The sequence below is a fragment of the Mesoplodon bidens genome, assembly GCF_964165515.1.
Source record: "Mesoplodon bidens genome assembly, chromosome: 20".
In the NCBI taxonomy this organism is placed as follows: Eukaryota; Metazoa; Chordata; class Mammalia; order Artiodactyla; family Ziphiidae; genus Mesoplodon; species Mesoplodon bidens.
In genome coordinates, this window is record NC_138181.1 from 32,277,802 (window position 1) to 32,300,348 (window position 22,547).

Consider the following 22,547-nt stretch of genomic DNA (forward strand, 5'->3'; position numbering starts at 1 on the left):
AGCTAGTTTTTCAGTGAGTGTGACTCCTGCACACATTTCATTCAAATGAGACAGTTTTATTCACTGTGCTGGAATCCATTCTAGCCAGGTGGCATAGAAGATGACGTTAGTTACATCAATGGTCTGCCATAACCAAGTTAAATCCACTAAACAGTATCAGAATTGTTAAGCCTTTCTATGTGGAGCTGTAGACAAAATATCTAATCCAAACTTCTATCTTTCACTTCAAAGAAAAAAAAATTTACTAAGGCCCATAATGAAGTTATTTTACAGACTTCTGTTACTGAGTGCAGCCCAGACGATTTAAAAGTATATGGACACAGACACATTTTTTTCCATTCTCTTCCTTGATAGGCTCAGCTATGAACCCTCAAAATGGCACAAGACACAACCAGAAGAGGACTCTGAAGGCAAGCTGTTTGAGACTCCAGGGTCAGAGAACCAATGCAGTGCAGGCTGTCTGTGTGCCCCCCCAAAACAGAGGACCACCAGACCTGGTGTTTCCTGAACCCTGACCGGGCAACAGAAGGCTCCAGGTAAGCTCCATCCTCACAGGGATGCAAGGGGTATCCCTCAAACAATATAAGGAAGACTAGCCCCACCAGCATGGGGGACGGATGAAGGGACCTTGGTAACCACAGGTGTCCAGAGCAAGCCTTCACCTTCCCCGGGGCCCGAGCCTCCCTTTTCTGAGTAAAGAAACGGAGGCAGCAGAACCTGTGAGAGAGACCAGCCCCGCCAGTGACCCAATCCAGGAAGACTCTGTCTCTGCCAATCTGAGACTGAGATGCCCCTTCCCTCCCAGAGATAGGGGCAGAGGGAGCGGTGAGGGGACAAGGGGTGAGATGCAGGAGGGGAGCAGTGATGGGGGTTCCCACCAACCCCTCCCCACCAGCAAGGACAAGTGCGAGTCCCACGGGCACCAATCAACCAAGCAGACCCAGACAATGCCGTACATGCTCTGACAGTGAGCCTGTCACTGGAACCCCAGCCGACACACGTTGGCCGAGAACTGCGTGTTAAGTCTAGCCGGGGTGACTGCCTGCTAAAATAAGAGGTTTATATAATTCCCAGTACATCCTAACACGATAGACAAAACACCCTAGGTCCAATTATCATACCAAGAACCAAGAAAATCACAACTTCAACGAGAAAAGACGACCAACTGATAATACCTAAAATGAATCAGATGTTGAAATTACCTGACAAGGATTTTAAAGCAGACATTGTGTAAATGTTTCAATCATTTACAAATTCTCTGCAATCAAATAAAAAAACAACCAAACAAACAGATGATCCCAGCAAAGAAAGAGAAGTTACAAAAAAGAACCAAATGGAAATTACAGGAGGAAAAATACAATAATAGAAATTAAAAGTAACTAGATGGGCTTATAGTAAGTAGAGCGGAGATGCACGATGACATGTTAACTTGAGAACAAGTCTATAGAATTCGCCCACACTGAACAGCAGAGAGAAAATACAATAGAAAAAAAAGTGAACAAAACCTCAGGGACCTGTGGGTCAAAACCAAAGGCCCAACATCTTATCATTCGAATCCCAGAAGGAGAGAAAGAGAGTGAGGCTGAAAGGGGGTTTAAAGAAATAATTGCTGAAAACTCCTCAAATTTGGGGAAACACGTAACCTACAGTTCTAAGAAACCACGTGAACCTCAAACAGGATAAACTCAAACAAATCCATGTTAATTAAACAAATCCACCTAATTAAACTTTTGAAAACTAAAGACAAGGAACAAACCCAGAAACCAGTTAGGCAGCCTGCTCTCTCCACGGCGGTAAGTCAGGTTCCCCTTGTCTTCCTCTAGCAGATGGAAGTAATACCTTTGTCACAAGTTTGTCAGGAGACAATGTGGGTCCAGACAGATTCAGTGAACGGCAGTTCAACTCCTCTTCCTTCTTCCTTTCTAGTATATTCCATTTCCAAAGACAATTCTGAGCACCACATATTTCATTATATTAAGGCAGAGATAATAACTACAGTAATACAATGCTATCTTCTCTTTGCATCATACTTTTCACCTTTTTCAAACAATGTTTCATTAGCCGTCTGTCTCACTTTACACTTACAACAATGCTTCCGGCTTGCAAAGCTGGCATGAGATGGGGAGCTGGTCTTGCTGCCCTGGAGGTCTTGCGTACCCCTTACTGTTTTAAATTCACTAAGCCCCCCAAAAGAGAATGACTGTGCCTTTGAGGTTAATTCAATATCAAAAACACAAAATACACACTTTAAATGCTTTTGACTGATGAATCGTGGAAGAGAGATCCTTAGCTCTCCAGGTTAACAGTGTGGCAAGCAAGGCATGCATTTCCTGGCTCCTTAGAGAAAACTGCCACATTGAGTCAACACTGGGGATGTAAGTGGCAGAACAGCTGGAAAATGACTCAGGCTGTCTGGACTCCAAATTAGCTGGAACTAGTCTCCCTGCATCTCCCGCAGGTGCTGCCGTCGGGCTGCGCTTCCTTGGGACCCATGGCTTCTTCTCCTCTGCAGGAAGGTTCCCCAGAGACCACTTCCATGGGCCCCCAAGGCCCCAGGTCAGTTTGCTTTCCCAGACACCCCAGAAGAGATGGAATCCCAAACCTAAAATGCGTGTGTCCAGTGGTCCAGCTATCTCTCCTGTGATAGGGCTGCTGGAATAGAGAACTTAGGCACTATGGAGCGTCCAGAAAGCGGCAGCCTCTGCTAACCCGCCCCAGCGTGATAATGAAGGTCAGGAAACCTCTGCCTTCTCCACTTGCGGACCATACCCTCAAAGCCTACTGTTACCCACCTCTGAGTCCTGCAATGTCTGAATTCCAATAAATGTTTCTTCAAAGAATCAAGGAAGAACGTTTCCCCATAAGGAGACAAAGGAGGGAAACCTAGCAATGGATGAACTTCACTTCAAGAACAGAGCTTTTAGGATTTGAATCTGATCTGCTCTCTCATATGTGTCCGTGCTCACAGGCAACGTCATTATGAGAATGATTATATGAAGAAAAAAGAGTTTTGATCATGTGGTTCCAGAATTCTAAGAATCTAAGGAGTGCACTTGCTTTCTAATTTTGAAAAATGGGTTTTTGCCTAGAAAACATCTAGATAGCTACCTTTATGTGCTTATTCCTAACATAAATTGCTCAAGCTTTCTCCAAAGCACTGAGATGGACTGTGATCAACTCCTCTGATAATGCCCAAAGAATACATAGACACACACATCAGTTTTCAGTGTCTGCTTTGTTATGGCTGTCGTGTAGTCTTTTAATAAAAAAAGCATGATGCCCCTTCGCTCAGCACCCGCAGACAATAGCAGAGGTAGGTGGAGGGCTACCATATGAGGGCCGGAGCCACTTCTAAGCCCAAGAGGCAATTTAAGAACAGTGGATCAACCAGCCATAGGAAACAACTAGTATCCTTACTGGTTAATAGACAAGTGTAGTCAGGCAGAGGCAATACTACTCGCTCACAGATTTCCCTGATACTGACTATTCATCCCTTACAGAGATGGGCACTTAAAACCTGCCACCGGTGCCTGCAATCCCCATCCTGAAATTAATGCCATGTCCTGGTCACCCACTGCTAGTAACTGCAAAGGCCAGAGGAAAGTTGTGAAGAGCAATGTCTCTGGATGCAGTTTTTCTGCAAATTAAACTTGAGAAAATTACCAACATATATTCTTGGAGAGATCTCAATAGAGATTTGCTAAGTGAGTTATTTAATTTTGTTTTAAGTCTGTCATTCTGTAAAAGTAACCTGACTAAATTCATCCATCTCTTGGGAAGACTCGGCTATTGAAAGAGTCCCCCTAACATTCAGTTGTTCTCTTTTTGTGCCAAGAAAGTTAAGAAAATAAAAAGCCATTAACAGAAATTAGAATTTTTAAAAGCATATTTAGGATGAGCCAGTTAGGCTATCTCACTTTCCGAATTTCTCCTGAAATTAAGATCTGAATAGAATTCCACAGGCCCCATAAAAAGAGGAACCTATAAAATATTGAGCTTGAGGTAGTAAATATCAGCTACCCATAAAGACGTTTCTTAACTAAAATTTTATCTGAAATATGTATCATGATAGTCAATGATTCTATATACTGTCTGGTATATAACCATCTCAGCTCATCTGCCATTTCTCCAATTAGATTTTAAACTCCATGCTGAGACTCACGTCTGACATATAAGTACTCAAAAATATTTGTTGCCGTATTCTCTAAAATTGCCTGTTTATCCAAAGACACCAACTGTGATTCTCTCATTTTTTCTTTTTCTTTAATTTTGTATACTAAGGAAATATATCAGTGGCTTTGCTTTTCTCTACTGATGATGATTAAATGCCCAACTGATCTTTGTTACATTATGTTTCCCAAAGGGCATCTCACTTTGATTCAGTTGACTGTTTAGTTTTTCCTTTACAGATTTGAGCTATTGAGAGGAGGTTCTAACAACACTTATGTCAAGGTAATACATAGTTTGCTATTGCTCCCTTAACAACAAATAGCATTAACAAATGGGTGTATGACTTCAGATCTTTAATAGTGTCCTAAGGGATTTTATATGGCACTGCTTTTCTACATTTATGTTCTACATTTTGCATTTATTTGAAAATTTCTCTCATTTGTTTTAATGATATCCCTTCTTAAATTAGATGTTATGGTAATAATAAAGCAATTTCATGTGTACTTTGTATTTCTTGGCTCTCCAGTGCATTCACATGCACTATTTCATTTTGCTCCTTACCACAGGCAGGAAAAGTGTATTATACATATTTCATAGCCATAAAAACAGAGGTACAGAGAGGGTCACAGATAGTTAAGAGCAAAGCTAGAGCCAGAAATTCCACCTTTGGCATCCTGGCCTCACTGCTGTCCACTGTATCAGTGTCTACAAGTACCACTCCAGACCAATGCCAGGCTGTGTGCACACAACTGACATGGAAAATTGCAAACAATACATGTATCTGTCCCCACCCTGCAGGAATCCATATTTTAATAAATAAATGCAAGTTAAAGCTAGTAATTGGGCAAAAAAAGAATAACCATTTGGTAAGAGTGTGGGAAAACAGGGACCTTTACATACTGTGGTGGAAGAGAAAATTGATATAAACTTTTGGGGGGATTATTGGAAAAGCCTAATGATGTAAATGAAGATGCTCCTAACTCCTGAAATTCCTCTGCTGGAAATTTTCCTGAAGGCATATGAAACAAGTATGACAATTTGTACAAAGTAGTTTACTGCGTAGCTGTTTAGAAATGCAAGATTATGGGGGAATGGAGAAAAGACAAAGGCTATCAATGAGAATCAGGTAAAAAACATGGCACATCCACATGTAATGATAAGGAATACAGACACTGGAGGAGGATCACGGAGTCTGAACTCCTGCTAGAACAGACGCTAGGTTTGTGAATTGGGGTAAATCTATCTAAGCCTCAGTTTCATCATTTACATGATGAAGACAGTATTAACCCCTAACTCACAGGATTAAGGTGAAGACCAAACAAGATAATATGTATTAGGCATCTAACACAGTGCATGGTATATAAGAGGTACTCAATAAATGCTATGAGATTACTACTGCTACTATTATAATTATTATCATAAGTCATGGGCCAGTAACATGTTTTTAATTATTATTAGTAGTAGCTATAAAACATGAGATAAAGATATATACTGATAGGGAACTACGTCCAAGATACAATAAAGGAAAAGAGAATGTCCCCAATGCCATCAGAGTGCGGGTCCATTAATTTTAAAGGCACAGACAGATGTTCACGGCAGAACTTTTTACAATGTGAACTACCTCATAAGTAACTGCTAAGTAAGAGAATGAGTGGGTATAACGGCCACACCTCTTGTTGTTTTTCCCTAGCAGAATAATACTTTGAAGTTGTCCAGGGCAAGCTTTCTCACAAATAAAGAGAAAATCTCAGCCATGTATAAGCAGACTAAGAGAAAAAAGGTGAAAATCCTGCAGAATGACTTCCATTAGTGAAAGTAGTTTCGGGATCCCCTACAGGAAGCTGTCTGTGCAAGGTGCGAATGCAGAGGAAGAGGCTGCAAAGACATTTCCTTCTGCACTGAAAACACTGAGGAGTGAAGATACCCCTGGGTCATGGTTTTAATATTGCTAGAACAAGTCTCCTAAAAACTGTCCTATCAATATTAAAACCATGACCCGAGGGTATATTCACTCTGCAGCCTCAACTAAGAAGTCTGCATGCCGCAACTAAAGATCTTGCATGCCGCAATGAAGATCCTGCATGCCGCGACTAAGACCCGGAGAAGCCAAAATAAATATTAAAAAAAAAAAAAAAAAAAACTGTCCAGACTATCCTCATGGCCCTGCATCTGGAAGAGGCTGACGGTGTCCAGGGCGAAGTGGTGCAGACTCTCCCATGAGTCCAGTTGCCAATGGACCAGTGTAGGGATCTGTGTGCTGACATTCACGGTGGGGCCGCTACTGTATTTGCCAGGACTCTGGGTACGGAAGTCCACAGATATAAAGGGCGCTACCACACTGTTCTCCCCACGCTCTCTGCTACTTTTAGTATACAGCTTTACAGAGCGCAAGGCTTTCGAAGACATATGGCCTTATTCTAGAAGATACTTGTACTTCCCCGAACACTGACAATATAATAAGTAGAAAGAGAGGGGCGGACAGGGAACAGTTGAGTTGAGAAACTCATCACCTCTACTTTCTGCTTTTCCATATAGTCTAATCTTTTGCCATATTTTTCAATGATTTAAAATAAAAAACACTGCCACAGATAGAATGCAATCCTGAATTAGTCCTCATCTGAAATCAGATTTAGAAACTACTAATTTAGCCATATGTGGCATTTATTAAACTTCTGAGTGGGAATGGAAAGCCTGCACCAGGATCTCAAGGTCACATCCATGTTTGCACAGATAACTTCCTGTTCTGGGAAAGAAACAAGGGAAGATACACTTACACATACAAGACGGTTCTGGTATCACCCACTTTCCCAGCATCACCCACGGTTAGGGTGTCGTAGCCTCTTTCCAGCTCAAACTCCTCAAAGGCAAGCTTGATGACCTAAATCAAACACAAGAGAGAATTACTTAGCATAACAGGAACTTTCTGGGACCTCACATAATGCAAATATCTAGTTGTAGTATTAATTTTGCTCCATAATTTCACTGTTATTTCAAATGATTTAAAGTTGCGTTTAAAAATAATGATTGTATATATTTGAGAGCCCTCGATTATAGAATTTTATGGAATTCAATTTTATCATCAGCTCTAAAAATGAAATTAATCCATATTGTATTGACACTTTAAATCAAATATCTATCAAATATTTATTGTCACATAGTGTTTGGAATGACCAAAAGGTAAATCAGTATAAGCAAAATAAATGGGGACTGCAGTTAATGAGATATATTTTGAGGATACCTAGACCACCAAGGAATAGATATTTTTAGTGTGATGTCTGCAGATTTCATGTATGTACCAATACTAACATACGAAAAAGACCTTCTGAGGCTAGAAAGTTGTCCTCTACATTTAACTTTGCAAAGCCTTGTCTTTTTTTTTTTTTTTTAATAAAGAACACTTTGTCTAGGTGGTCAACACCATTTAGACAAGACCAGTTTGTGTCTGACACATGGATATATTAGAATACTATGAACTTCTTTCTCCTCATAAAAGAAATGCTTCTTTTGTTGACCAATATTGTGATAAAGGGGGAAGACAGTCTGAGGTGTCACAAAGTTAGGCTGGAACCCTAGGTGACAAGGAGAAATATATATATAGATGATAGATAGATATCTGTTACATGAAGAAGAGAGAGAGGGAGAGGCTATCACAGACAGATGAAAGAGACAGATGGATAGATAGACAGATATGATGGATAGATGAGATAGGTAGATAAATGACAGAGGGGGAGAGAGAGAGAACAGGAAGTACAGAAACCATAATATTGGAAATACATTTTAATGGGATCTACTTCAGAGTAAATCTGAAACTCTGGAATCCTGTAAAAAACATAAAATGCCTGTTCATTAAACCTGAAAGAAAGACTTAAGTGGTACCAGGGGGAAGGCAGGCTTCTGACTAATATCCAATTTGAGGTGTGCAACACTGAGCAGGCTCTAACCAGGTGCTTTCCCAAGCAGTGCTGATATGGGATGCATTAATTCTGCTATTGGAAATTCTGACTAAAATTAGTGGTATAGCTGTTACGATTTATTTAAAAAATCTACTCTTTCAAATGTCAGCGTTTGTCTGAATACATTATTTTAGCAATCTAATTTGAAACAGGTGTAGAGGTTCATGACTGTTGCAGACCAGTATCAACATTGCATATGAAGCCCAACACCCGAGGATGGTTTTATTTCAATTTCTGTGTTTCCCATGGGCCGATTTATTAATGTCCATGGTGGTACAAGAAAGAATAAAAGGACTAAAGAATCATGCAACCTGGAGGTTCCCATCACCTTTTTTGACACATTTACTCTGTCTTGACTTGGGTGACAGCCTGCAGTGAAGCAATGATAATCCATTCAGGCCTGAGGGTCACGGTTGGCAGATTTGTAATGAGTCACAGATAGGGGGTCTCACTTCATAAATGTGTTTTCATTATGGGTGTAAAAATAACCATTTTGTAATTCTTTCAAGCCAAAGCAAAGGGTGTTGGAGAGGTTTTTGTCAGGGTTCAGACTCAACAATCAGCCTCTGCTGATAGTCAAAGGATGATCTTTATGCTATTAATGCCCCATAAAAAGAGAAAAGGTAGACCCAATCTTGTGTAAAGAACCTCTCGTTTGTCAGAAAATATGGCATTCTATAAATATACCTGGTACAGAAATACACATCTGGAATGCAAGTTACTGTCATTTCTCAGTGACAGGTGATGTTAAACGGAGAATTCATTTTTTAATAAAAACTATATATAAAGAGTACAGCGTGACAATTTGATGTACATATACATAGTGAAATGATTACTACAGTCAAGCTAATTAACCTGTCCCCTCACACAGTCACCCTTTGTGTATATAGTGAAAGCACCTTAAATCCATTCTCTTAGCAAATTTCTAGTAATCAATACAGTATTATTAACTATAGTCACCATGCTGCCCATTAGATCTTCAGATTTATTCATTCTTCATAATTGTAACTTTGTGCCCTTTGACCAACATCTCTCCATTTCCCCATCTTCTCATCCCTGGTCACCACTGTTCAACTCTCTGCTTCTGAGTATTTGACTTTTTTTAGATTCCACACATAAGTGAGATCATGCAGTTTTTTCCTTCCTGTGTCTGTCTTGTCTCACTTAATATAATGTCTTCCTGGTGCATCCATGTTGTTGCAAATGGTAGGATCTCCTTCGTTATTAAGGCTGAATGATATTCCATTACATGTACATACATCACATCTTCTTTATCCATTCATCCACTGATGGACACTTAGGTTGCATCCATGTCATGGGTATTGTGAATAGTTCTGCCTTATGTTTTAAAGTGTGAATGATTCAGTGGCATTTAGTCTCAATGGTCCCTTTAGCTCCACCTGTGTGCGTGTGCACGCGCACACACACACACACACACACACACACACGTGCTCTTCTGTGTCTTGACTGGTCCCTGCAGCTGGCCTTGTAGATGCTGCTCCACATCCTTCAAGTCTCTGCATGAAGTCTGTTCTTGGTGGTGTCTCCCCTGCCCATTCTGTCCAAGACGTCAGTCTCTTCGTCAACATCCAGCCTATTCCCTTCATGATGTTGCACTTTTTGAAATTTCTTGCTGGTTTGCCTGTACCCTCTGCCTCACCTCCTTCATGGTACGTGCCCTGAGGGCAGGCGCCACACCCTCCATCTGCTGAGGACAACTGACTCATCTTTCAGGATGTACTGAATACCTACTCTGCCCAGGTCCAAAGAGAAGATGGACCAAGTTCTAGTCTTCAAAAAACTTAGAGTTACAAGGGGTATCATGATAAACACAAAGTAATTATAGAATTTTTAACTTTTCCAGAAAAATATTCCTTAATGACAACAAATCAAATAGGAAGGAAAATGAAAGAAGGACAAAGTTCTAGAATTTTAAAAGCTTAAGACTCACAGGGGGTAGTTTGATAAACACAAAACAATTATAGAATTTAACATACAGATTAAGGTTTCTTAATGACAACTGATGAAATCCTTTACTTTTTCAACTTCCAAACAGAATCTCAGAACTGTGAGAAAAAGATGTTGTTCAGTCTAGACTCTGGTGTAATTTTTAAAATACATTCTTGGTATTTTGTAATATGTTCTTTTTTCCTATTTAAACTAAAAAGACTCAAGAAGTTTGAACCATTTCTCCTTTCCCTACCCCCTGCTTCTGGCAACCACCAATCTATTTTCTGTATCTACAACTTGTTTGTTGTTTTTTAGATTCCACATGTAAGAGAAATGAGACGGTATTTGTCTGTCTCTGTCTTTGACTTATTTCACTTAGTATAATGCCCTCCAGTTCCATCCGTGTTGTGGCGGGATTCATCCCTTTTTATGGCTGAATAATATTCTTTTATACATAAATTACATATGGTGGCAGGGAAGTAATGGAGTTAAATTACATTTGCTTATATTTTCTTACTAGAGGATGAGGAGGGTCAACAGTTTAGTGTGACCAAATGTGGAATACAGAATCTAAGCAGACTTAAAATTACTTGATATGCTGACACCTCTGTTTTCACAGGAGGAAAATGAAAGCCAGGGAAGATGAGCGCCTTATCCTGCAGTTATTAGTGAGAGGTTTAGATCTCAAACTAGGAAATCCTGAGTCTCGATGTAGTTTTTAGATTGTTTCCCACACGTTCAAATATAAATGAAGAAGATAAGAGTAGATAATTCTATTTTCAAACTTCTTTCTTACAAACTACTCATTTTAAAGTATTTCTTCGAAAGTTTTAGCTACTGTAGTCCTGTTTTCTTTCTCTGATCCCAATCTAATATGCTTTAGTACTATAGCAATGTGGCAGTCATTTCCTACACGCCAAGTTGGCCTCTGGTAATTAAGCATCTCTAGGAAGACTCTGCTGTGTGATGACAGGTGGTCCAGTGAAAGATACCGCAGGCCAGCGAGAGGAAGGTGCAGGACAGGCTGTTCTCAGGGTGCGGGGGGTGCCCAGGGAAGGAGCCTCAGATGCAGAAGATAAGGAACATCTTCCAGAGGAGGTGGCATCTAGGAGCTAAAATATCCAAACAGTGGCCTGAACCCAGCTGCTGGGGGTCCTGAAACCTGCCCCAGGAGTACCTCGAAGAGTGATGCCAATTGCTAGACTCCTGGAAAAACAACAGCCCAATCCGATGTCTCATGTAATTTCACTCCCTAATTTGTGCAAAATTGGTTTGTTCACCTTACAAACGTTTTTAGTGGATATTCAACTATTTTTCTTCAGCATCTAACCAAATTCTGTTGACTATTATCCTTGCATAATAGAAAGTAGCCAAAAAATTGATTGTGCTCAAAGTAAGTGTAATACAAATTAGTAGAACTGCTTCTCAGTTTTTTGTTTATTTTTTTAATGGTGCAAAGATGCTAATTTTTCGGACAGAAAGGTTAAGGGGAAAAAGCACACAATAATCTTAAATGAGAGAAAAATAACAGAAGATTGGGCAATTTTGCGGGGTGTAAGTATGAAAAAGGAAACAGAACAATTGTGATTACGTAAAAACTGCAAGAGCCTTAGCAATTAAGAATGTTATATTGGGACTTTCCTGGTGGCGCAGTGGTTAAGAATCCGCCTGCCAATGCAGGGGACATGGGTTCGATCCCTGGTCTGGGAAGATCCCACATGCCGCGGAGCAACTAAGGCCGTGCGCCACAACTACTGAGCCTGTGCTCTAGAGCCCACAAGCCACAACTACTGAGCCCGCGTGCCACAACTAGTGAAGCCTGGGCACCTAGAGCCCTTGCTCCACAACAAGAGAAGCCACCGCAATGAGAAGCCTGCACACCGCAACGAAGAGTAGCCCCCGCTTCCCACAACTAAAGAAAGCCCGCATGCAGCAGCGGAGACCCAATGCAGCCAAAAAATAATTAATTAATTAATTAATTAATTAATTAATTTTAAAAAAAGAATGTTATATTGTCAGAAGAGCTTTTTTTAAATTTTTGTTTTGAGACACTCAATTTTCTAAATAGAGAAAAGAGAAGTATATAATGACAGAGTGGTAGAATTGATACAATACTGAATTTTTAAGTATTAATTTAAAACAAATATGAAAACATTGCTCTGAAAAACAAAATGGAAGTACTACATAGTCACAATTCATTAGGGGAAAAAAAAAGCCAGTCACTATAGGCCCATTCAAATAAGGAGCCCATCTCACCTGACTCAGTTAAGCCAGAGGAATCCAGATGTATCGATTCATACACACACACACACACACACGCTCACACAGACACCCCATATGGATCACTGGGCTTCCTCATCAAAAGTTTTCTTTCTTATGTGCATTTTGTTTCCGTGTTATCTTTAAACTACATTTGGGGTTCTTTTGGATGACGTGTTTCTGCCCGAAATTGTGATGGTAGGAAGAGATAGAGAATAAGAGGAAGATTTTACAATTTTCCAAGGTACAGAAATGACAGCACAAAATAAGTAAGTAGGAAGCCCCTACGTCGTGGAAGAAGCTAACTCATAAACGCCTTAATGAATGACGGTAGGGTTGGAATCAACAGGGTAGGGAATAAGGAAGGACTTGGAACACAAGGGGACAGAAACTGATAAAAAGAAGCCTTAATAACCCGATCCATTCAATGTCACACTATTTTTCAGAAGGAAGACTTTTCAAACTGTGAAGTTCCTCCAAAAGGACATAACAACTCTATACCTCACATCTGAAAGGAAAATTCACACTTTCTTATGAACCAAAAATTATGAAATGATTTCTGATAAATGTTAAGTGTTTTAGCCTGAGGTTCGAAGGACCAACCATGAAACAACTGAAAAAGTATAATTAATTATAAAGAGATGTTCTGTCCAAGTGCCTGCACCACAGAGCCTGGGTAATGCATATCGTTGTTTCCCACAGAAAATACATATAATGTTTCATATCTGTAAATTACATATACAAACGGCCAATGATATGTAATATGAAATTACCAAGATTTGGTTCCAACCTAGAGAGAATAGTACTTTGAAAGAAACAATTTAGTAAAAATATATTATTATTTCTAGGGTAGCCTTGACTTATATTTAGCCTCCCATATAAACTCTAAATGGCTTCTAAAACTAGAGTTCAATGCACCAGTAACAAAAAGGGGACATATATTATTTCAAATGTAGCTGCAATGTGATTAACCTGTGCTACCAAGAGTCAAATTAAACAGGTAATCAGTGGAAGAAAGTCGAAAACACTCAAACAGGCAGAACAACATGTAATTTATCCATCGGCAGCCGTTTGGTCATGTTACCACATCACAAGAAACGAGGAGCTTGGTGTCCGGATCCTGGACTCCCCCACATGGTTTTCTAGAACTTTGCTGATGTCCATCCTGAAGGCTTCAGCCAAGTCCCTTCTCTCAACAGTAACTGGAACATAGATTACCGTAGTTCTCTCTCTGTGCTGCCCTTACATGGACCCTTTGTCTCTGAGATCAAGACTCCTAAGGATGCAGGTGCATGCCATGTGCAAGGCACGGAAAGGACCCAGATCTGCTTCTCCTGCTCCCTCCTCCAGGCCCACACTGTTGCTGGAAAGCAGCACAGAGCGAGCAAGTCCAAGCCCACCGGAGTGAGAGGGGATCCAAGTGCTGCTGCCCACCCCGTGGGGGCCTGAAGGACTTGCATCCCCCTCCTACAGCCTTCTCATCTGTAAAACCAGAGTGACATCATTTCCCAACGGGGGTTGAGGATTAATGGGAGGATGCAGGTCAAGGGTGTGCATCTTGCAAGGGTCCAGCAGGCACTGGGTTAGCGGTGGTGTGTTCAGCACCACCGTTATCGCTACCTTTCATAGCAACTCTTCACTGCTACCAGGCCAGGCCACATTCCGTCACCAACTTGAGGGATTCTGTTATTTCAAACCTCACAAATCTTTAAAACCAGAAAAATCCTGTCTCTCTTCTTTCTGACACATCAATTCCTAACTCCAATTTTATCCAGAAAGGAATCCTTTATCCTTTATTTAAAAAAACAATTTTTTATCCTTTAATTTCCAGATAAATTTTTCCATCTACACACCTCCTTCTTTATATCAGTAGAATTGTGCTTCTCGTAAGAAGCTTCTCTTGGCAAAATACTTAGATATGATACTATGGATTCTCAAGGATTAAAGTAAGATCCACAAAAATCTGAGGAAAGAAGCAAGTGGGGTGTTGGGTGAAGATAACAGAGACTAACATTATAAAGAAAATCCCTCAAGCAAAAATCATCAAAATGCCAATGAAACTGTCAGGGACACAGAACATTTACAGTACAACAAAGACTAACTAGCTCACTGGGAAAGTAAGCAAACTCAAAGGCAGTGATGGAGGAACATTAAAAATGGTTTACCGTGTAAAATAAGAGAATAAACCAGTGAGATCTCCAAAAGAATTTCATTAATCCCTGAAATGAAGCAACCAAAGGATCACAAGCATTGTTTGGAAAATTATTGAAATACATTCTCGGATGGATGAAAGAAAGTACCATATTTGTTTAAAATGAGGGACTGGGAATTTGAGAGTCACAATACAATAACCGCTAAGAATAAATCAGAGTGCTATTAGATGGGGTAAAATGCAGAATTAACATTTACAGAACACTGAAATCTATCAACCTAGGATATGTGGAGCAACTTAGCTGGAAATCAGAAGGCCTAAAAGATGAAAGGATTGCAAGAGAAAATTATAGATCTATAGATAAAAGCAGAAGACATTGAAGTTTGTGAAAAATAATTGGAATGAAGGGTGCAGAATTAATAATTAGAAAAATAATGTAAGGCACATCTTTTTTTTTTATAGCTGATTAAAGTTTTGAGAACAGACCTTAAAATGGTTGATTATGGCCCCATTTAAACAAAATAAAGCAACCATAGAAAAATAGGAATACATCATCACATAGAACGGTTTAACTCTAAGAAATCCAAAAGAGTTCCATACACAAACACAGAAGAATTTAAAGAAATGCAAATCAGAGTTAGTTTTGTTTTTCTATGATACAATAAAACCTTAGAGATGATGGATCAACAAGATTATGAGTCTCAGATATAAAGAAAAAATATGTCCTTTTTAGCATGTTTATTCAGTGAAGAGGTTACTTTATGTGGGAAGGAAGAGAAAATATTTTGCAGATTTTTAAATGTCTCTTCTATTTTACTAACACACTCTTTATCTCCAACTTGGCTGAAAGATACTTCAAACAACAGGATTCATTTTAAAGAGTTACCTAAATGGCATTTTGTTTAAATATGAAAAGAATGATCTAAAGAAAGTTATATAGACTAGAAAGGGTTGAGTTGATAAAAATAAAAATATGTACATTTACTTCACATATTAAGTAATATAGTTAAACAAAGAATCAGGCAACATATTTACTTCTGGGATTGAGCCGGGGATCTCAAAGGTGGCCTCCCAAGGTGGCTCGTTAGTGATACAGCCATTATAATTTATTTTTAAAATCTACTCTTTCAAATTTCAGTGTTTGTCTGAATACTTTATTTTAGCAATCTAATTTGAAACAGGTGTAGAGGTTGATCACTGCTGCAAACCAGTATCGACATTGCAAATGAAGCCCAGCACCGTAGGATGGTTTTATTTCAATTTTTGTCTTTCTCATGGGAAGATTTATAAATGTCCATGGTCCCACAAGAAGGAATAAACAGACTAAAGAATCACGTGACCTGGAGGTCCCCATCACCTTTTTTGACACATTTACTGTCTTGACTTGTGTAACAGCCTGCAGTGAAGCAATGATAATGCATTCAGGCCAGAGGGTCACGGCTGGGTGATGTGTAATGATACAAAAGGTGGAAATGAGGCAGCCACGGAACCCCACGGTAAGCCTGCAGGGAGATGCTGCCATCTGGACATCAGTGGACCCGGTTCTAATGTGATAGCTTATCTGTCAAGGATGCCAGCAACAGCTGCTTTGGTGAGGCCATTCACATGCCTCCACTACAGCTGCCACCCACCTCTGCCTCCTGAAGAAGGGAGCTTAGGAGAGCTCAGGGTCTAGAGGTGTACAAGAGATGGAGGGGTCTACACCTGTGTAGAGAGGAGAAGGTGAAGGACAGGAAAATACTGACACTCTCAGTGTATGGGACGGGGAAATGAAAGACCTACAGACCTGCTCCAGATCATGCCCTACAAAGTGGCGGTTACACAGACATTTTACATGGTTCATTCACTCATTTTTTATTCATCTTCAGTTCTGTCTATAAGTCTCTCCCATTTTAGCAGGAAATCTCTAGAAATATCCAAATTTCCATCAAGAAAAAAACAGATCAAGGAGAAATAGCTAATGATGAATATTAATTAATGCTTCAAATTACGATTTTTAGGAGTAATCTATTATTTGACCCCAAATTTTTGCCTTGATGGACAAGACAGAATTGTTCTCTTCTAAGCTCCTGGACTGTACTTAGTTTGCCTCTCACCAGAAAGTTCTCTCTTGAATCCTGGGCATGGCTGCCCGTCCGACTGAGTCCCAATTTGAGTACCTTTTTCTCAAGGGTCTTCTTTGACCCTGTGAATATCACCCTTACTCTATCCACTAGCAGTCATGCTTATTACCTAGTTTTATTCCCCTCGAAGTCTCTTAACATTATCTGAGATTTTTCTATCAATCAATCATCTGCCTATGTACCTATCTATGTACCCTTCTATGTATCTATGCATCTATCTTTGTATCTATCTCTGTATCTATCTATGTATTTATGTATGTATGTATGTATGTATCTATCTATCTATCTATCTGTCACGTGTCTGCCCATTTTCTGTCTTTCTCACTAGAATGTAAAATCTAAGAAAACAGGAGTCATTTTTGTTTTCATTTTTTCACTACTGGGTCCAGTACCGTATGTGCTACGTATAAAGTGCTGCATAAATATTTGCTGAATCAATACACCTATCTTTCCCTTGTGTACCATTTAACCTAAAGAACCTGGGACTATCATATATATACAGTGTTTAACTTTAGTCTCTTATGCTAGTCAAAGATTGATGGCCTCACATTAGCATAAACCAAAATAGCACTGAAGTTGTACAAAGCAAAACCAAGTTGATGCCCTCCTGAATAAGGGATAAAAATTTTACTCACAAATATCTTGTAATACTCCTGCATGCTAGAGGATTTTAGAAGTTGGGTAAGAGTGAGTTATTTTATGGGCATACTTACCCTCACCTACTCAAGACCTAAGAACTGCTAACTAGTAAACTACTTATTCATGAATTAGTTTTTATTCATTAAACTCATAAGATTTCATCAGTGGTTCAACTTCTTAGTTTTACTGAAAAAAATGCAAAAGAATTGTTCTTGTTATGTCACTTTTTAAATAGTAGAATAAAGACTCCTTTTAATCTTGATACACAAGGATTCCTTCTGACATTTTATGCTAGAGCAAAACTTGGGCAACAGTTTGTTCTAGCTACCAAACATGCAGGGAAAAATCTACTCAAACATCCTGGATCTGTACACATTTATTTCAGAAAATATTCTGCACAATGCTTACCCATTGTTTGGCCTATAGCTACCCATACCAAAGGACACTAATTGAGAACCATAAAGTTTATTTCTGTGGTCATACATGAATGGTAATTTTATTGGGATTCTGACAAAATATGTATTCTAGGTATAGCAAATGATGTAGTAAGAGGCACACTGGTGGTCACTGGAGGTCTTGAACCTCATCTGGCTTTGAATGTTGGCTTTGCAATCTACTAGCTGTATGATTGGCATAAGTAAATTCAATTCTATATGTTTCCCTTTCCTCATCTGTGTGACAGGCAGAATAATATCACTTATAGGATTACTGTAGGGAATAAAGGAATGACTATGCATAGAACACCTAAAATAGCACATGACACACACTACACATTCAGTGAGTGCCAGTTATTTCTTCTAATTCAAACACGTGCCTTGGGTTGGGCTTTGTCAACAGCCTGCTAATTGTTCACTCTCCTTTCACTCAATTTACCCATCATATGCATCCTTAACAATCCATTATAATTTTTTCTTTAAACAAATTTGAACACACTGTTCTTTTCTTGAAAATCTGCACTATCTCTCTACTGTATCCATAAAGTTTAAATTATCTTGTAGCATGTTTCTCAAAACACAGTCCACAGACCACCTACATCAATAACTTCTGTGTGATTATTAATTAGTAATTATTATTAAAAATGCAGATTCTTAGACATTGCCAAGAACCCACTACACCAGAATTTCTCGGGGATGGAGGGCAGGAAAGGTGCATTTTAATGTGCTCTCTCTGTGACTCTTTTGCATAATGAAGTTGGGGGAAACTGCCTTAAACTGACATGTACATCCTCTCCCACATGGCACTGAGTCAGCTCTGCACTAACCACACAGGGTGTGTGTCCACACCCTCAGGTCCCAGGGGGCTCTAATTGCCACCATGGTTATAGAGACCCCATTACACAGCTTCTGTTCCAAAACAATTGTTCCATGTGAAGAAAAATTAATCAAAGATGTCAGGGATGGAAGGTTTGTAGTTGAGCCTGTCTGTATGACTTAAAACTGTGAAATGGAGCATTTAAAATGACTTTAAAAGCCTACACAATTGGGCCTTTTCTGGATAAGTACTCAGCAGGTGTCAGATATTTAGAGCTGAAAGAAAAAAAGTAGGTGTTGGTTGATCACATGAAGAAGGAAGAATTTAACCCCACTGCCAGGCCCCCCAGTACGTGCAATCAGAAAAGCCATCACTGTGACTCAAAAATGAGAAATTTAAAAGACCAAGAAATAATAACAACAAAAACAAAGATAGTTCCGTGAGTGACACTCCTGGTCTGGTCCTGAGCTAGCTCTTTCATGTGTACTGTGCTATTTGTCGTTACAATAGAAGTGTAAAAAAGGAGGATCTGCGTTTTACAGGAGAGGGTGATTACTCAGAGGCCAGGAGGTGTGGGGCAGGAAGAAATGAAAGGAAGAGAGGGAGGAAGGAGAGGGGGAAAAGAGAGGAAAGGAAAGAAGTGGGGAGGGAGAGTGGGAGGAGGAAAAAGGAAAGATGAAAGAGGTCAGCTTCATGAGATTAACTGGGTGTTTGGTAGTGACTGTGCAAGCCCTCAGGTGATGAGATAGAAGGTCTGTATCACTGTTATTGGTGCTGATGGAGCAGACAGGGCTGCACGAGGTGAAGCTGTCACCCCAGGGTGATACTCAGTGCCATTCAACCCAGGTGCCCTGCCAGGTTAGTGATGGCGCCGTGGGAGCCCTCTGACAGGGGTGCGCTGGCATTACCACACGTTAGCTGGTTACCAGGTTAGCTGTGATTCAGAACAATGTGCTCCTTTATAATGAGCTGTATAAACCCTCATACTTATCACCCTCTTTGTGATTTTGCTCTTGTTTTCCTTCATCCTAACATATAGTTACATCTATTTTCTACCTACTGAAGCATCGAAGTACCTATGAATCCTTTACACTTATCACTGCCCAGTTCTTGAAGATTTTATACAACAAAACATGCAGAACCATACTAATCTATTGCTCAGGAAAACACACGTGCAGTAAGATCCTGGACCAAATAAACTGCAAATGGATGATGTCTCGGGGTTAAGAGGAAGGAGACTGTGGCATTGAAGGAGTACCCAAGGAAATTCAGCACTATTGATAATGTTTGGCTGTGATTTACTTATTTTGATACATGACTGCTTATTCTGTTTCATGACCTGTTAATTTCTTAAGTATTTTATAACAAATATAAAGCTAAAATAAACATAAGCAATTAAATATTTGATACCAATTTAAATTTTGGCATTACCATTGCGATGTGTGTTGACATCTTCACTTAATTAATTTAGATAACTTTGCTTACCTATAATATAGGGTTAATAACAAATACTTTCATCTTAGGATACCGTAAGGATTGTTCAAAAACATGATATATGCCAAGTGCCCACAGAATTCGGCAGGCGATTAAAGTTTCATGAATGATAATTATTATATTATCATGAAAAAGAACAGAAATTGAATAAACAGAATTTACACAGTTAAAAATGACGATCGAAGTTGTTTAGAGGCAAATTCAGTCACAAAGCATCATGAAATCTGTTTGCAAAATCTTGGAAAAATTAGAACACGTATACAATCTATTTTTCCTTCGAAGTAAAATGGACATTTCTTTCCTTATTCATTTAATTACTAAGAACTTTTTAAAAAGTACTATTAAAGTTAAAACTAAGCATGAAGGGACTCAGATCAGTGAAATGGGACACAAATATATCGTGTGATGTTTGAGAAAATTTTATACTTACTAGTCTATTCATTCACTTATTTAGGTTTTACTGAATTTCCAGCTTAGCTTTTATAGAAAAATTTCTGCCAGTTTTATGATGTTGTAAGTATCTTCCACTAATATTAAAAACAAATAAAATCAGTATTATATCTGGAGCAAAGAGAGAAGAAAACTCAACTGTGAACCTCTACAGGTGGTCTTCCCTCCAACCCTTCCCCGTCCATGGAAAGCAGGTACATCAATCGCCACCCCTGAGGTGTGCACCTACAACACAGGCCAGTAACAACCATTAGTGAACAACAATTTAGGGCACTTGTTCAAGAAGAGATAAAGATTTCTCAGAACTCAAAGCACCCCCACCCGTCGTCCTCAGGAGCTCAGACCTGAGTGCGGACGTCCAGAGGCAAATCCCAGCTCTGTCTCTCACGGCCTCTTGGCCATTGGGCAAGTTGTCACCTCACCTCTGCAAGACACATTCCTCATCTTTAAATGGGGGTAAAAATAACTCCTGCCTAACAGGGTTCTTATAAGAATTTATTGTGGAACTTCCCTGGTGGTCCAGTGGTTAAGAATCCGCCTTCCAATGCAGGGGGATGCGAGTCTGATCCCTGGCCAGGGAACTACATCCTACATGCTGCAGGGCAACTAAGCCCACGCACCGCAGCTACTAAGCCCGCATGCTCTGGAGCCTGTGCGCCACAACTAGCGAGAAGCCTGTGCGCTGCAACGAAAGATCCCACGTGCCACAACTAAGACCCGATACAGACAAATAAATAAATAAATAAATAAATAAATATTTTTAAAAAGAATTTATTGCAAGTATTCAGTAAACAAACTAATATCAAAAGTTTCTACATCAAGAAATGATTGTTAAGAAAATTAGGACAATTAGGTAAAAAATACAATCTGGGCTTGTTTATGGAAACACACGGAGATTAAAAGAGATTAAAACGTTGTCGGTGACTGCAAGTTATTTTTTAAGACTTTCCCCCACCTAGAGTTACACTAAAGCATTTTACAATCCACGACTAAGTTTTATTAGCCAAGTCAATATCATCATAAGAAAAGTGACCCACCGTTATTGAACCGAATTCAAGACCATTTTCTCAGAGACACATTTTGGTGATACTAAGACTGTCTCTGGATTGTCTACTAGTTGTCATTTTTTCTTATGAATTCTGCCTGTCTGTTCAAAGATGTGCGGTGGGTATTATTTATCTGAGTTGGGGAAGGCACTATTAGAATCTAGAAGGTTGCAATTTCATGAAAGAAGACATATGGATTGTCTTCACGTGCACAGCTACCAGCTTCTCCAGGATTCATTCCACGGTCAGAGCGAGGCGGCTGGTCTCCTAAACCAAGGGGTCTGCCTGCTGCTTCACGTCCTGGATGGACAACGGTGAGTTCAGGCCCCCAGTCAGCTGTGAGGGTGCCTGCTCTGGAACGCACTCGTCAGGGCAGACCCAATTCTGTGGCAATGACAACGGCAAGCTGGATGCCCATGAAGTGATGAGGACAACACGTAACCTGGGTGACATTCCACACTCTCCAACACACAGACACCTTAAGTGTGTGAAAAAGAATTACAAATGCATCTTTCTAATGAGCAAATACAAGGTATGTGTCCGTTTCCCCCCTCTAAGTTATTTAAATACTGGTGAGGATTAAGAAAGTGAATTAATTAGGAGAGAGCATATTTTCCCCTGAAAGAAAAGGCTGGTTGACAGGGTGTGCCTGCTGGTGGGGGTGGATGCCAGTGGGTTCACCCAGAGCAGAGGCCAAGTCCTGCCTCCCGTTTCCTTCTTCCTCTGCCTGCACACCTAGGGCCTTACCCACTGCTGCCTTTCCCCTGTCCCTCCCCATTCACAAAAAAGAGAAATACATTTGAAGACAGGGAGAGAACAGAATACAAAGAAAACTCATCTTTGAAGTCAGACATGTTTTGAAGGCAGGCCCTACTACTTATTTAGTACGGCATGGGGCGGGGAGTAACCTTGAGTTGAGGGTCCTCAACCTTAAAACAAATATCTTCGAGGGTCTTTGAAAATATTAAATGAAGCAACATTTGTTGGGTGCTTAGCACTTACCCAACACAAAACAATGCCTCAAACATGTCGGTTGCCCTTCTGGCAGAATAACACAGGA

General features: G+C 39.8%; 1 protein-coding gene across 1 annotated transcript in view; it reads right to left on the bottom strand.

The window, feature by feature from the left end:
- The window catches only part of CSMD1 (CUB and Sushi multiple domains 1), a gene marked incomplete at its 3' end in the record, with an annotated part of 1,732,394 nt that overhangs the window by 404,919 nt on the left and 1,304,928 nt on the right, over positions 1-22,547 (bottom strand). The window contains exon 11 of the mRNA XM_081220901.1: positions 6,945-7,048. Within this exon, the coding sequence (XP_081077027.1) occupies positions 6,945-7,048 (104 nt within the window). The remainder of the gene's footprint in view (positions 1-6,944; positions 7,049-22,547) is intronic.